Source organism: Acanthaster planci, linkage group LG06 (genome assembly GCF_054643075.1).
Source record: "Acanthaster planci isolate LZ-2023a linkage group LG06, COTS_SCS, whole genome shotgun sequence".
Lineage (NCBI taxonomy): Eukaryota > Metazoa > Echinodermata > Asteroidea > Valvatida > Acanthasteridae > Acanthaster > Acanthaster planci.
The window spans coordinates 22,532,559-22,547,327 of NC_141782.1; the positions used below are offsets into that span (position 1 = coordinate 22,532,559).

The 14,769-nt window shown below is 38.6% G+C and overlaps 1 protein-coding gene across 1 annotated transcript; it reads left to right on the forward strand.

Annotated features, from left to right (window-relative positions):
* Positions 1 to 453: 453 nt before the first annotated feature.
* On the forward strand, positions 454 to 11,008 carry trim71 (tripartite motif containing 71). The gene is made up of 2 exons (XM_022236459.2): positions 454 to 555; positions 852 to 11,008. Exon 2 carries the CDS (start codon positions 931 to 933, stop codon positions 3,253 to 3,255), a length of 2,325 nt encoding a protein of 774 aa, XP_022092151.1. The 5' UTR covers positions 454 to 555; positions 852 to 930; the 3' UTR covers positions 3,256 to 11,008.
* The last annotated feature ends 3,761 nt before the right edge of the window (positions 11,009 to 14,769 follow it).

Genomic DNA, 14,769 nt, shown 5'->3' on the forward strand with positions numbered 1-14,769 from the left:
AGAGCAAACGATCTTCCATGTCACCTTTTTCACCAAATGTAGATGAACTTGGGATTCGGGAAACATTCAATTCCTGTTAAGGAAAATTCGTAAGTTCCCTGAACAGCTATTATGATGGAAAAAAGTGATTCAATCAAATTGTAATAAATTGAAAATGGCTGAGGAAGAGAGTTGATTTCTTGCTTCTGTTGTTACTTGCGGAGAAAAGAAAACTTACCCGTAATTTACTCGTAATAACTTTTGCAAAAACAAAGAGAGCTAATTCCTGCGCGGGGCGGTAAAACATGGGAGTCTTCTTGTAGTGATTATGATGCAAATTTTCTGGGTGAACTCTGGCACGACATACGCGCAATTGGCCAATGATAAACTTGGCGTATCAACAGCTCCGCCCACTTTATAGGTCCGGCGATGGATCCCAGTTTTACTACACGGTGGGCTTGAGGTTTACGCACATATCATGCAGGCAGTACATGTTCGGTGGACGACAACTGCCGGTGTGGGATTCCTCTAATAGTGGCCAGTAAATGTACAGAAATTCCCTGGATCATGGAGGAGGTGAGCCATTAATACATATTTTGAGTGACAGTTTTCTTGACAGAGTGCATGTTATTTTGAAACCAGTTAAGATCGGGCTCCCAAAGCAGCGATTTCTTTTTTTTGTTTCCAAATTAAGGGGGTAAATGCTGTAAAGCACAGCCCGTGTTTCAGTGTTGACCTTTTGCATTTAGATAGCGTTACTTAATACTCTGACCGCAATGCACAAAGGGACTTTATCTTGTTGGCTAAGCCAGCACACAACTGTAAATTCTCAGTGATTTGGGCCTTTACGTAATGTGCTTTCTTAAAAACAGGCAGGCGAGCATTGACCTCCTCCGAGTCCCAAAGTACGACCGCCAATGCGTCACTCTGCTCCGTGCACCAGCTCCACTCATGGCCGCTTTCGCTCCTGCTACCGTGGCCGAAGATTTCAATAACGAACAGCAATGGTGTGCCCTTTGCTCTGAACGACTGCAGGGTACGGAGCCCAAAATACTTGCCTGTTTTCACCGGTTCTGCCGGCCCTGCCTAGAAATAAGGGTCGCCGAACCAGACCGCATTCGGTGCCCTATTTGTTACCAGGAAAGCCAGCTTGGTGATCTTGGGGTGGACGGTTTGCCGTCCGATCTTTTCATAAGTAATATTTTGGATGTGGTTGGCAGTCATGAAGATGAAGGAGACTCCCTTGTATTGCCGTCTGACCGGCGGACGTGCAGTTCATGTGACGAGGGGCAAGTTGCATCCAGGCTTTGTAGGGATTGCAATGAGATGCTATGTGAAAGCTGTGTGCTAGCCCACCAGCGAGTCCGATTAACAAAAGACCACCAGATAGTTACACTACAATCCTCAGGGCTCAGTACATCAGGAAGTCACCTCAGACATTCACAGCACCAGTCCTACCAAGCCCAAATACAACCAGTGTCTGATCGGCCCCCAAGCTATTGTGAAATCCATCAAAATGAGGTCTTACGGTTGTACTGTGATTCCTGTAGCAAAGCCATATGCCGTGACTGTACTATGATGGAGCATCGTGGACACAGCTGCGTGTATCTTCAGAATGCAGTTGAAGACAGCAAAGCTATTACCCTCCGTCTGCTCAGTGATGCCAAAAATGGAATGCAAGCTTTGCAAGAGAGTTTGTCCCACGCTAAAACCATGGCTGAGAGAGTTGAAATGAGAACACAGTATGTGATCAAGGAGGTTCAGACAACCATGCATCGACATCAGACAGCACTTGAAGAACGGGAACGAGATTTGCTTCGTAAGGTAGACAAAATCCGGCAGGTAAAAGGACGAGCATTACATATGCAAATGGAAGATTTGAAGCGTGGCTTAGAGAGTGTCTCAAATTGTGTGGGTGCTGTGGAGAAGGCTTTGCAAAGTGGCACTGACTTAGACGTTCTGAAGACCAAGGATGTAATTGTCAATCAGATGCAGTCACTGAGGAGTCTTAGGGGTCATCTGCAGCCACATGAAGATGATCAGATTGTATTTACACCCCCAGATGCTGCCCTACATACTGCCATCAGCTCTATGGGATTCATCAGTAGTGGTGCCTATGCTCCGACATCATATGCCACAGGTGATGGGCTGAAGCGTGCACTTCAGGGGAAAATCACAACTTTTGTGGTGCATGCCAAGGATCATAATGGTGAATGTCGGTGTATCGGAGGTGAAGCTGTGGAAGTTATAATCCAGGGACCAGAGGGGGGCCTCTACCCTGCTGAAGTCATTGATCGTCAGAATGGCACTTACACTGCCAGTTACCGGCCACAGCTAGAAGGTAGGCACGTTGTGTCCGTCACAATCAGAGGAACCCATATCCAGGATAGCCCCTTTGTTGTAACTGTTCGAACTGGTCGTAATTACTCTAATATCGGCCATGTCCAGCTTGCATTTGGTACAGAAGGTGAAGGTGATGGTCATCTGTGTCGTCCATGGGGTATAGCTGTCAATAAGGACAATTTCATTGTCATTGCTGATCGTAGCAACAACCGCATTCAAGTCTTCAATCCGGATGGAACATTTCATCACAAATTTGGTTCGGCTGGGTCTCGAAATGGGCAGTTTGACCGTCCAGCAGGAATCGCCATCGACAATCAAGGAAATATAACTGTTGCAGACAAGGATAATCACCGAATACAAGTCTTCACATTTGAGGGGCAGTTCCTATTCAAGTTTGGTGAGAAAGGAAGTAAGAATGGTCAGTTCAACTATCCCTGGGATGTTGCTATCAACAGTGAAGGAAAGATCCTGGTGTCAGACACACGTAATCATCGCATCCAGCTCTTCCATCCAGATGGCACCTTCTGCAATAAGTACGGCTTTGAGGGAGCATTGTGGAAACACTTTGATTCTCCAAGAGGTGTTGCATTTAACAACGAGGGCCATGCAGTTGTCACAGACTTCAACAACCATCGCTTGCTTGTCATCCATCCAGAGTTCAAGACAGCTCGGTTCCTAGGCTCAGAAGGAACTAATAATGGGCAGTTTCTCAGACCTCAGGGAGTAGCCATCGATCAAGAAGGCAACATCATCGTAGCCGACTCCCGAAACCATCGCATTCAAGCATTTCAGCCCAATGGTAATTTCCTGTGTAAGTTTGGCATTCAGGGGACGCAACCAGGTCAACTGGACCGCCCATCTGGAATCTGTGTCACCCATGATGGCTTGATTTTAGTGGTCGACTTTGGCAACAATCGTGTGCAAGGTTTCTGAATATAAAAATGTATACGGGTATTATATAAGCCGTCAATCGGTGGATGGCTGGTGAAAAAGTGAAAATGGGCCAGTACCTTTAAGTTGTTTGCATTTGGCTACATCACATTAAACAAATTGTAAAGTATGTGCTTATTGTTGGTGTTGAAAAGTTTTGCCTTGCAGTGCTCAAAGCATTGGACTTGGCTGTGCTTTCCAGTACTTGTGGTACATATTCCTAGTTAACCCTCACTACAAAGGAAAAAAAAAACAATTGTAATTTTTGAAAATGGTGTGTTTTTTTCTTCCTCTGGCATATTGTATAGATTGAAATTATGCTTGCATGTGATGTAAATGTAAAAATACAATTATATTTTATCTAAAGTGCTTTCTCAGGAGATTTTGTGATGTGTGTTAAAATGCAAACATCTTAATGGTGCTGGGGTTAGAAATAGGTATTTTTATTTGTCAAGCAGAGTAAAACTTTTTTGCGTGGTGATTGTTTAAAGGTTCCCATAACCTGGAGATTGTTGGGTAAGTTGATAGCAGATCTGCATGATTAGTATGTTCAAAATTATGCATTTTAAAGCTGCCTGATAAAAATGAACGTGCTCTTTAGATAGAAAAGTTTACAAAAAAGAATAGTAATTCATTGAAAAGCATCCATATTTGGCCAAATGAGAATGCGCATAATCAAATTTGGAAGAAAAGGCAAAATCTTTTCTTGTAAAATTGTCCCAGCTGATCTTGTAGGTGTTGTCAATGTGAGCTGTGGTACCTTGATAGTGCCACACTAAAATATAAACTCTTCCACCACCAAAGATTTTTAACTGTTGAGAATATTTAGTGTTTTAGCCAGACATCAGCCTAAGGTGATGTTTTTGTGCAGGTCCAACCATGCAGTGAGATGCTAACGTCTTGCGCAGCAGAAATTTATGATTTTTTATACTGGAAAAGACAAGTGCTTAAAAAGCGATACATTCAGGGTTTAATACATGTACATGTATTAGTGTGCAGTATTTAAGTCTCTGCAAGGCTGCCTTTTGAAATGGAAGGACATACTTCTGAGGTTGGTTAATTTCAGAAAGGCAGCTGAAGTACATGTAATAAGCAGTTCATGAAATAGATTTTAGAATATACATGTAAGGTGTCACAGAATTCAGGTTCTTCAGCACTCTTCAAATTTAACCATAAAACAACTGTATGCCGGAATCATTTTAGGAATGTTGGACAAATGTTTGCTTACACGTATATTAAACTCAACCCCACAAAACCTTAAAAGCTTAAAGTACCTCTATTGCTACTGAAACTACCAAAATTATTAGTAAATGATTCCAATGTACCGGTATACTCCTTATGTTTGAAATACAAGTTGAAAGTCTCTTTGCTCTGCATAAAATTTGTTCCAAGAAATTGCCTGCCAAATTGACAGATAAGTTTGAATACCGTTTTGTTCTTTTTAAGTCGTTGTGATTGCCAGTAAACATGTACATTTATAAATGCATGTGTTTTAGATTTCACCAGTTTTAAATTCTACCTCATTGTAATTGTCTTGCACCTCTTATTAGACTTGCGTGTAGGTTTTGTAGTACAAAGCAGTGCCTTGGTTTAAGGTTCATGTGGGGAATTGGTCTCTTTTGTTGGTGTTTATTTTCTTCTCTGATGAACACTTTGCGATTTTGTTTTGAGCATCTGTATATAGTCATACTTGTAATTGTTGGAATCGATTCTTTGATGTTTGAACTTGTGACATTTTGTGTTCCTTGTTTTGTTAGGCTTATTATAGTGGACAGTTAATCACATTTGTATTTTTCTATAATATTGTGTTCTTGCTTGGCTCTCTTACAGATGTTTACCTCAGAAGCTCAATAATCGATACTTTCGATACATGTAATTTACCTGCGCCAGTTTGAACTGCATGTACTTCAGAAGTACGCAGCGCTTTTAAACTCAGGAAAAAATCTCAGGCTTTCTCAAGGTACAATGTTGCACTCCCAACAATTAGGCCAAGCCTCCAATAACACATGTAAATGTATAAATGTCTCATTGTATCAGAGTTCATTTCGATAATAAGCTAAAAGACGCATACTCAAATGCCAAACAAGTGCAGTATTCAACTTGCAAAAAGGACATTAGACAGAGTGGACTAGGTAAGGTATGACTCAGTGTTAATGCGCTTATAATCTCACCCATTAATCACAGTTGAGTACAACATGTCTTCTCCCCTTTAATATACATGTACTTATCCATGCTCATAGAGGTCTCATTAGAATGCCAGATTGGTCACTTCATTCGCTTGGAGGTTTTTTTTTTGTGGCAGAAAAAACTTTCACCCTTGCCTTACCACCGACCAAATTGTTTGCATATACATGTACATGTAATGATGTATGACAGATCAAAATTCAACAATAATGCTTCATTTAAACTTGATCTAAGATTCCTTGATCACCTTTTTTTCGTCAGTTTCTTTAACACAACCACTTTTTTGTCAGCTTAGCTTCGGTGGCAAACTGCAGTGCTGTGCACAAATTTGGTGAAACCAACATGGCGACCAAAGCAGTGTAGAGTGCATGCATGTATGTGTAGGTCACTTGGACTTAATCTAACCACAGCATTATGCAGGAGGTCAGTTTCCTTAGCTGCTTGCCCTGACTACCTTGCTTAAAGGGACTAACAGGATCACTGTCTTGTACCTTGTTGAAAAAACTGGAAATTGTTTGAATTGTGTGTATGGGAAAGAATTGTGTATAAATTGCCAAAGGTACACACAATGAAGGACTATTCTGGTAAAGCAGAATGACAGTTAACCTTTTTTTGACTGTTCAGTATGGAATTTCACGTTGCTTCTTACAACGTTACATGTACTTTAGCCAGAAACACACCATCAATTGAACTGTTGTTCAAAACTAGGTTTTTTGATAATATCAAGAAGGCTCTTTTTTGTTCCAGGATTGGTACGTGTATTTCAATTTTGGTGAGATTTAAGGGTGTCGTGGCGCTGTGCTAATGAGAAACAAAAGGTTCTGTGAAATTACACAATTGTTTTCTTTAAAAATGAATGAGAGTGGATTGCTTATGTAGCATCACAGTTTCACAAATACTGTCCTGTTCACTGCAACTTGTATTGCTATATATGCCTCAGTGACTGTTACAAGTGATGGCTCCTTTCATGCTGGACTGTTGGACTATTCATTTTACAACTAAGGGGAACAGTGTTCAGAATAAGTCCTTGACCTTAAACAGAAAGACCAGACCACAAGTCAGTTTGAAACTGACCTGGAAAATAAGGATTCAGTATTTTTCTGTTGGTGATAAAGAAATCAGTATGCATGCTTTAAGAGGTCAGCTCTTTTAAACACCTGTAGATAGTAAACATGGGATATCAGTCTAAAATGGATTAATAACCAGAGGCTAGTTTACAGATCTCCAAAAGATAATTGTAAATGAAGAATAAGAAATGGACATACATGTGTAACCTGTGAAAAAGTGTTTGAGAAACTGGAAAACGTTGCATACCCCTGTGCCATCTCCTGAAAAATGTTTAATTTTTTCTTTGATCATTTAAAAAAATGTGCCAAATTTGGTTAACTTTGTCAAAAGAGACTTTAGAAATTCTTGCATGGGAATTCACTGTTCATTGAGAGTTCAAAATAGTACCTGTTTTACTGTGGGATTTATACACATAGTTTGTTTTCAGTTGGTTGTTTTTTGAGTGAAACATAGACTTTAGGAGTTGTTGTATTTACTGCTTAAAGAAATGGGTAATGAAGTGATTTAAGGTGCTCAATTGTGAATTTAAGCAGTTTATATATCTCTCAAAAGAGCTCATACTTTTATGAAAAGAAGTTTCCTCGAAACCGCTTTTGCTTTTCCAATCAAAGACATACAGGAAATGTAGACACATTATTTGAGATACTGTTGAAGATATACTTTGCTTGTATGTGTAATTCAGAAATAGCTTGTAGAGGGATTTCAGATCGAAGGCTTTTGAAATGTGTGCTTTTAATTGTTGACATTATGTATCATTTATATAAGTGTGTGATTTATTCAGAAGGGTACCAGACGGACATTTATACAAATGCTCAACCAGCATCTGATCGTCTTGATCAGCTCAGCTGTCTTACATTTTATAAGTAGATGAGAAGAAAGGGAAAGATTGTAACAGTTTGAAGTAAATTTGGATGCGTGAAGCATTTGCACATTTGGATATAATTATTCCTCCAGTTTCTTCTGGGCGATGCTAAATTGTGAGTAGGTTACACTGTGATAAGTCTGCACAGTTTAGTATTTTTCTGCATGTAATGATAGAATACTTGCTAAAAATCAAATGGTAGTGCTTTGAGTATTAAACTGTTTAGTGGATATTAGCAAATATGTCACTACAACTGACAACAACTACCTTGGGTTTTGCAATTTAGTTACAATTTTGATTCACTTTTATACAGCAAATGGGTTTTAAGCCAAGTTTAGTGTTTGATGTTTCAGAATGAAGCGTGATTACTGAATGATTGAATTTTACTTCCATGCGGTAGAAGTAAAGACTCTATACTGCCTAAACGGATGTTTTAAAAATTGTATTAAAACTCTTACGCTTCTGTTATGATAACTGCTGTGCTGTACATACTAGCTTGCCTTCTGCAGCCTCGCTGCTAGGTCCATGTTTGTGCTGCGTCATTACATTTTATGGGATTTACAAATTGCAAAGCAAAGCCTTAGGTGTGTAGCTGTATGTACATGTAACTTGAATTACGGGTAGCCTTGTGGGTGGTGTGTCTCTAAGATCCCATCAAAGGCTTTTTTTTTTCTCTTCAAGTCCCATCTAAATGTCGACAAATATAGTGCTTTGCAAAGTTGCATCTACCTCAATAGTGTGGTGAAATGTGGCTCGATTTTTATTACTCAAGAGCTAGCTCTACTACTCTGTTTAAACTCAGGTATTGTACAAATGTAGGTTTTTTTTTTATAAAAGCAAGCACTCAGATGTGTCTGTTAAAGATAGAAATAACCTAGGTCATTATGAATGTTTATTTGCAGCTGAGTGAGATGTAACAAGACAATGTTTCCAATGCCAAGCATTGTTATCATTTTATGCTATTCTTGTTTTGGGTGGCATTTTATGTTTCTGCAAGACTTCATACTCGAGTCCTACTGTGTATACATTTTTGTAAACTCGGTGGGAGAGAGGTTTCCTCTGAGTTAACCCAATATAAAATGTACACGTACATTTAGCTTGGTAGGTTACTTCTGGAATAGTACACATTGGCAATCCTTTGTTAGTGCTCGGTTCTGATTTAGTTCAACATTAAAAACACTTCTTCCTTGTTGAGTGCATGTGTCTGGAGTAAATTTCCTCCACATCTCAAGATTACTATTTTCCACATGATAAATTCGTATGAAAAGTTGAAAACACAATATTAGTTAAGCCCTTAAAACCCGCTTGAAGCTGATCTGTTAAAGAGTCAGATGACTTGTCTTACATTCACAAGATTTAAGTGGACAGTTCATCTCCATAAATTTACAAGCAGATGTCATCTAAAATAGTTTTGGTCATATTGAATGGAATCCACTCTGTAGAGATCTGTTACTGCGTTGATTTTTAATTTGAAATTTGTATAAGTGTTTATTAGAACGTTGCATTGTTGCTTGGTTTTTGTTAGGAATTGTCATTAGAATCTCTTTGTCTTTATATTGTTGATTTAAAAATGAAATATTAGAATGAAAGATCAGATGACTGTTATCCAAACAATTTGGATGAGTTGGTAATTACATGTAGTCGGTTGGTGGTTGAGGAAGGGAATACGAGTGTTGCCAAAAGCCATTTGATTTTCCTGTCAATGATTGATGTAATTAACAAAGTTCAACTTAAAATGCTGCATGTTTGTGTATTTAGTCATTAAATCAGACAACTGTAGGTGGTAGTTTTTATTAACTTGTATCATTAAAATGTAGTCTAAATGGTCTTTAAAGGGTAAGGGGATGCATGATTGCTGCTTGTGAGTGATGAAAATTTACAAGGCGTTAACACCTAAAGCCCCTGCATCCTACTTCCATTGTAATAATTGGCATTGGCTGGAAGCTCAAAACAAGCTGGCATCATTTGGCCAGGGTTTTATCTCATGGTGAAACTGTTTAATTTGGAAAGTCTTCTGAAATCTCTATCCAAATTTCACTGTGGAGAAGAACATATGGTTTGTTTGTACAGAACTGATAATGCTGCAAAGGGATGGGCTAACACTATGAAATAAACATAGCAAATGAAGTCTATTCGCATGTGCCATGATTACTAGCATTGTAGATTGATGGACCAGGTCCAAGTTTGACATAAATACCTCGTTGAATTGTAATTTGTATAAAAGAGTAATACTGGAATTGTATATGGACTTTAGAAGAAATGGACAGGTTATGTTCTTTTAAGGAAATTTATTAGAACAGTTACAAAAAAATGATTGAACAAGACCTGTTATAATTTTGTGACATAGATGTAGAATAACACAAATGGTTCGCCAATGAATTTGAATGCAGATTTTCAAGCCGTGGTTAACTGATGATCAATATGTCCTATAAGTAAACAGATTAATGTAATCGTGATAATGGGACGCACACGGATCAGTTTGAAAGTTCCATCAGCGCTGGATACATGTATTTGGAAACTGTAATATTTGCATTCAATTTAGTGACAATGTTCAAAATACCTCCTTTGACTTGTTAAAGTAATCCCTCTCTTTTGGGCACTTTGGCATATTATGCACACAATTTGGTGTATTGTAGTTTTAGTGTTTATCCATGTATTAAATTGTTCTAGTGTAGATGGGTGTTGTAATGAGTAGTTTGTGTAAACTGTTTCCAGCTGTTTTTATGTGGCCTTTCTGAGATGGAGGCATCAAGCCATTTCAACATGGCTGCTTCGGAAAAAATGTGTTTTTTCATGGAAAATTTCATTGGGTGACTTTTCCAGTTCAAGAGGGATCAAGTGCTTGAGTGGTGGAATAGTGGTACGTAATTGCCTTACTGGTTGTCCTGTTACATATGATACAACTGATTTTGCTTGGATTTTTATTTTGTGTTTTGCAAGACATGGGAATGTTGTTTTTGTTTGCAGCAACTGGTATCTTGTTTACAATTTCTGTGTTCTTCAGTACGATATTCAGAAATATACATTTAGTAATCTGTCATACACACAGCAAACATTAAGAGGGGATAATTGTATCTGTGTGCATTGTCATACTACGTCCAGGTACTGGCCAGAGCTGAAAACACTTCACTCCTTCAGGAGGGAAATCTATCAGCATTTTAGTCACAAGGAAAGTAGACTTGCTGTAGGTTTTGTTTTAAGCAGTCATATGACAACGGATGTACCGTCCTTTTCTCTGTGTTTTTATGCATGCATTGCTTAATAGAAAAACTGCTGGTTTGCATATATGGGTTTGTAAATCTTATTTAAAGGCTACCTCTAACAAGTACAAACTATTAATGCCAACAGGTTTCAGTGAAACAGTTGCGTTGATGTCTGTGTTATTTTCAGATGTCATCTATTCCAAATTTCTAATACTAATCAAAGAGTGCTTTGGCTTTTCTGAGGGGGTGATTAATTAGGTATTTGAGAACAGTGACAATCTCTTTCTGAAAGAGTTGTTTTAATAATTGCTTTGTCTTGGAGTGTACCTTTAAGGTGATGTACCATACATGTCTTATTAGCCAAGCTTACCTCATGCATCAGACAGAATGTCAAATGTTTCATTTGTTCAAGCAAATAAAAGAAAGGCCAAGAAAATAATTAGTTTGCTGTTTGGATGTTTTCCTGCTAAATGTTCCACTATTCATGTTTTGATATTACTTATTTGTGTGAATCTTCAGATTTCCTTTTATCTGTTAACCCTAACACTCCTCAGTCCTCCGACAGGTGAAGGATTGAGGAGGGTTAGTGTTAATAATGGTACATTTTAACATATATGTATTTGTACATGTAGGTATTTTTTCTGCTTTTTACATCATCACTTATAATTTAGGAAGCTGCATAGAGTGTGCCATGTAGGCCCTACGTTGAACTTGCCAAATATGCCTACATGTGGTTCAGTATCACTTAATTTGAAAAAAAAAAACAGTCGTTTACTAAAAATCAAGTCAATTAATGCTCAAAATCTGCCGCCAGCTCTGTGGTCCAACAAGCTAATGAAATGAGTGTATTGTATGAGTTTCCCATCCAGTGGCCTGGAGTCAAGGGTATACATGAACAGATGCAGGAAACCCTCACAACCTAATAATTTGCTTCTGGATTCATACAGTACAGCAATGTGGAAGCTCCTGTACCAAGTGCTCCTGAAGATTGCAGTACATGCAGGCAGATAAATGTGCCCATGCTTCACTGACTGTTACATAATGTTACATAATACAGGCTCAACAAAATGTTCATTGAGAACATAGAGAGCAGAACTCTTACACATTCAGTGCACACTGCATATACATGTACATATACATGTACAATGTGTATGGACATGTATGGTCACTGTACAGGTCAGTGCTGCATATGGCCTTGTTGCAGGTCCTTTGTGTGTTTTCTGAGAAATGACTATTAGCCAGGTCAAGGATTCTGAAGGAATAGGTTAGGGAACATTTAAGGTATGTGTACATGTGCGCTGCTAATGTACATTTAATCTTTGCCTAAATGTTGGCATGCAATTTTTTGTTCTTTGTTTTATTGAAAAAGACCATCTTGGCTTGCTAGAATGCTGTGAAATTAACAGTTGAACCTCAAGAGCAACTATTTAGGTTCCATTCCTTTGTTCTTCATTGTTTTTATTCCTGATGGTTTTTATTCCTGATGGTTTTCTGCCAAGTCCGAGGAACCTCTATTTAACAAGGTTCAACTGTAAGTGTAAATCTTGATTAGAACTTGCTTACAAATGAAAAAGCAAATTTATTTCCCAAAAATCCTGTCAAGAACCCAACCCCAAGTACATGTATATAAGGCAAAAAGCAAAGGTACATTTTTCTCAGTAATGTATCGAGATCTTCAGCCCCAGGAGACAAAATGGACTTTTTTTTTCTTAAAAAAATGACTGTCAAGTAGTCTCCATCCCCCAAAGTACCCCAGAGGTGGGGGGGTACGAGGAATGATGCGTCCCACTGTGAAGGTACTACCCCAAAGGAATCCCCACAGTCAGTCCCCACAAGAAAGGTGGATATTGCACCACTTTTAAGTAATAAATGTCACTTTCAATAACTAAAATGGTAACATAATGCCATTCCCTCTCCCAGATACACGCAATTTCTTGGGTTCTTGACATTTTTGGACTTGAAACTTTTTGTCTCATGCAGTGAAATGGAAATATTGTGTGGAAATTGAAAGGCTCCCTAAAAAAAGTATTTAAAAGCATGCCAGAAGTGTACCTCCCAACATACCTGTTGAGCAAAGAGCTATTAAAAAGTTATTGCTGAATACAAAGGAAGTTCCCCTAGAATGTTTTTAGTTTCAGAATAACAACAGGGTGAGTTTACCCTAGGCAAATCAAGCATGTGTGTTTTGCAGGCCTTTGCAAGATTGTCAGGAAATTGTGATAGTTGATAAAGAGACCATGCTATCAGATCCACCTCCTGTTATGTAACAAATTAGATGAACCTCTTATAATGTTAGATTGGATTTCAATCCTTAATAAGTACCTGTACATTCAAAGCAATCACAGATCTTTCTTGGTCTCCTTGGTCATATCAGGTAGTCACATGGCAAGTGACAGTTTGTTATCTTGCTGTGGAAGGTCAAAGTACTGTAGTAATCAAACAAAAAATGTGAAACACATACTAGTGTGTGCAATTCTTGTATTCTCACTTAAGGTGCTTGTGTAAAATAGCTGGATTAAAATATTCTGTGAAGCGGTAGTTTGGAGGAGCGCCAGCCAACAAATTTTCTGTTGAAATGGAAGTATGTTTTAATTATATTCAGATTTAATTAATTAGTGATTGCTTTAACCACAGAGGTTGGACCTCCATGCTTTGACAAAGCAGAACCTGTGGGTAATGGGTATGGTGTTATAAAACAAAAAATGCATGACTGTCTTATCTTGTAGTAAATTGCAAAACTAGCCTCCCTTTGTGATTCATAGTTAACGGTATATGCATACATGTACCTGCACTTTAAATGGGGAGATTGGCCATTTCTCATATTCCGCCTTGGTTTTACCAAACCTCTCAAAGTAGTCAGATTTGTACAACATTTACCACTCTGAGGAGTTGCCCCATGATCATTTACAATGCACCTGTACCTCCATTCATCCCTTGGAAGTGTAAGAGTTTTGTTTCTCCTTTTCACAACTGTTCACTTGCTTATATCGCAGTAAGACTCACTGTTTCCACAGATCAAAAGAAATTCCTGAAATTAGAGTCCCAAATTTTCCAAAATTTAATGGATATTTCCTGAAATTTTCAACAATTCTTCCTGTAATGCTATTTGTTGTTTTTTTCATGGGTGTACATTAGTAACAGCCTCCAATGCTCCATACATATATACATGTACAACATGTACATGTATGTACATGCATGGATGCATACCCGACATGTACTTGTGTGAGGCTGTGGCTAGGCAGCTTGGATTGGGTGTGTGGGTCAGAACTGTGTAGTGTACGTGTGCCTGTACTAGGCGGACAGTCCCACTCTGTAGCAGGTTTAATACATGTAGTATGAAATGTGAAATTCTGCTTTGAAGAAAAACAAAGGGAACGGGAAAAAGGGTTTTTTTCTTTGATTTGCATTTAACAAAATACTCCTTCAATTCCTGAATTTCCTAAAATTTCCCAAAGAACACCGAAATTTCCTGAATTTCGGGAAAAGTGGACACACTGGTAATTTCAGCACTGATGCATAACCTGCATAAAGTACACGCATGGAGGAATAACATGAAAGAAAAATGCACAGATTGGTGAAGTCATGTAGACACAGATGATACATGTAGCTGGCATGCACATGTACATGTAGCTGGCATGTACATGTACATGTAGCTGGCATGTACATGTACATGTAGCTGGCATGTACATGTACATGGCATGTACATGTAGCTGGCATGTACATGTACATGTAGCAGGCATGCACATGTAGATGGCATGTACATGTACATGTAGACGGCATGTATATGTAGACGGCATGTACATGTAGCTGGCATGTACATGTACATGAAGCTGGCATGTACATGTAGCTGGCATGTACATGTACATGTAGACGGCATGTACATGTACATGTAGATGGCATGTATATGTAGCTGGCATGTACATGTACATGTAGCAGGCATGCACATGTAGATGGCATGTACATGTACATGTAGACGGCATGTATATGTAGACGGCATGTACATGTAGCTGGCATGTACATCTACTGGTCAAGTTTTGTTAGGCATGGCCTAGCATCAAGAATGCTTAAATTCCAAGTTAGAAAAACATTCATATATCATGTGTAGCTTGTAAGTGATAATCAGAACTATCACTTGAGTGAAAATTCCTAGCAAAGTAATCAATACACAAAGTACAGGTAGGTTACAAAATGAGTAGAGGC

Coding starts and splice junctions, on each gene's coding strand:
- trim71 (XM_022236459.2), top strand. CDS start 931: ATGGCCGCTTTCGCTCCTGCTACCGTGGCCGAAGATTTCAATAACGAA.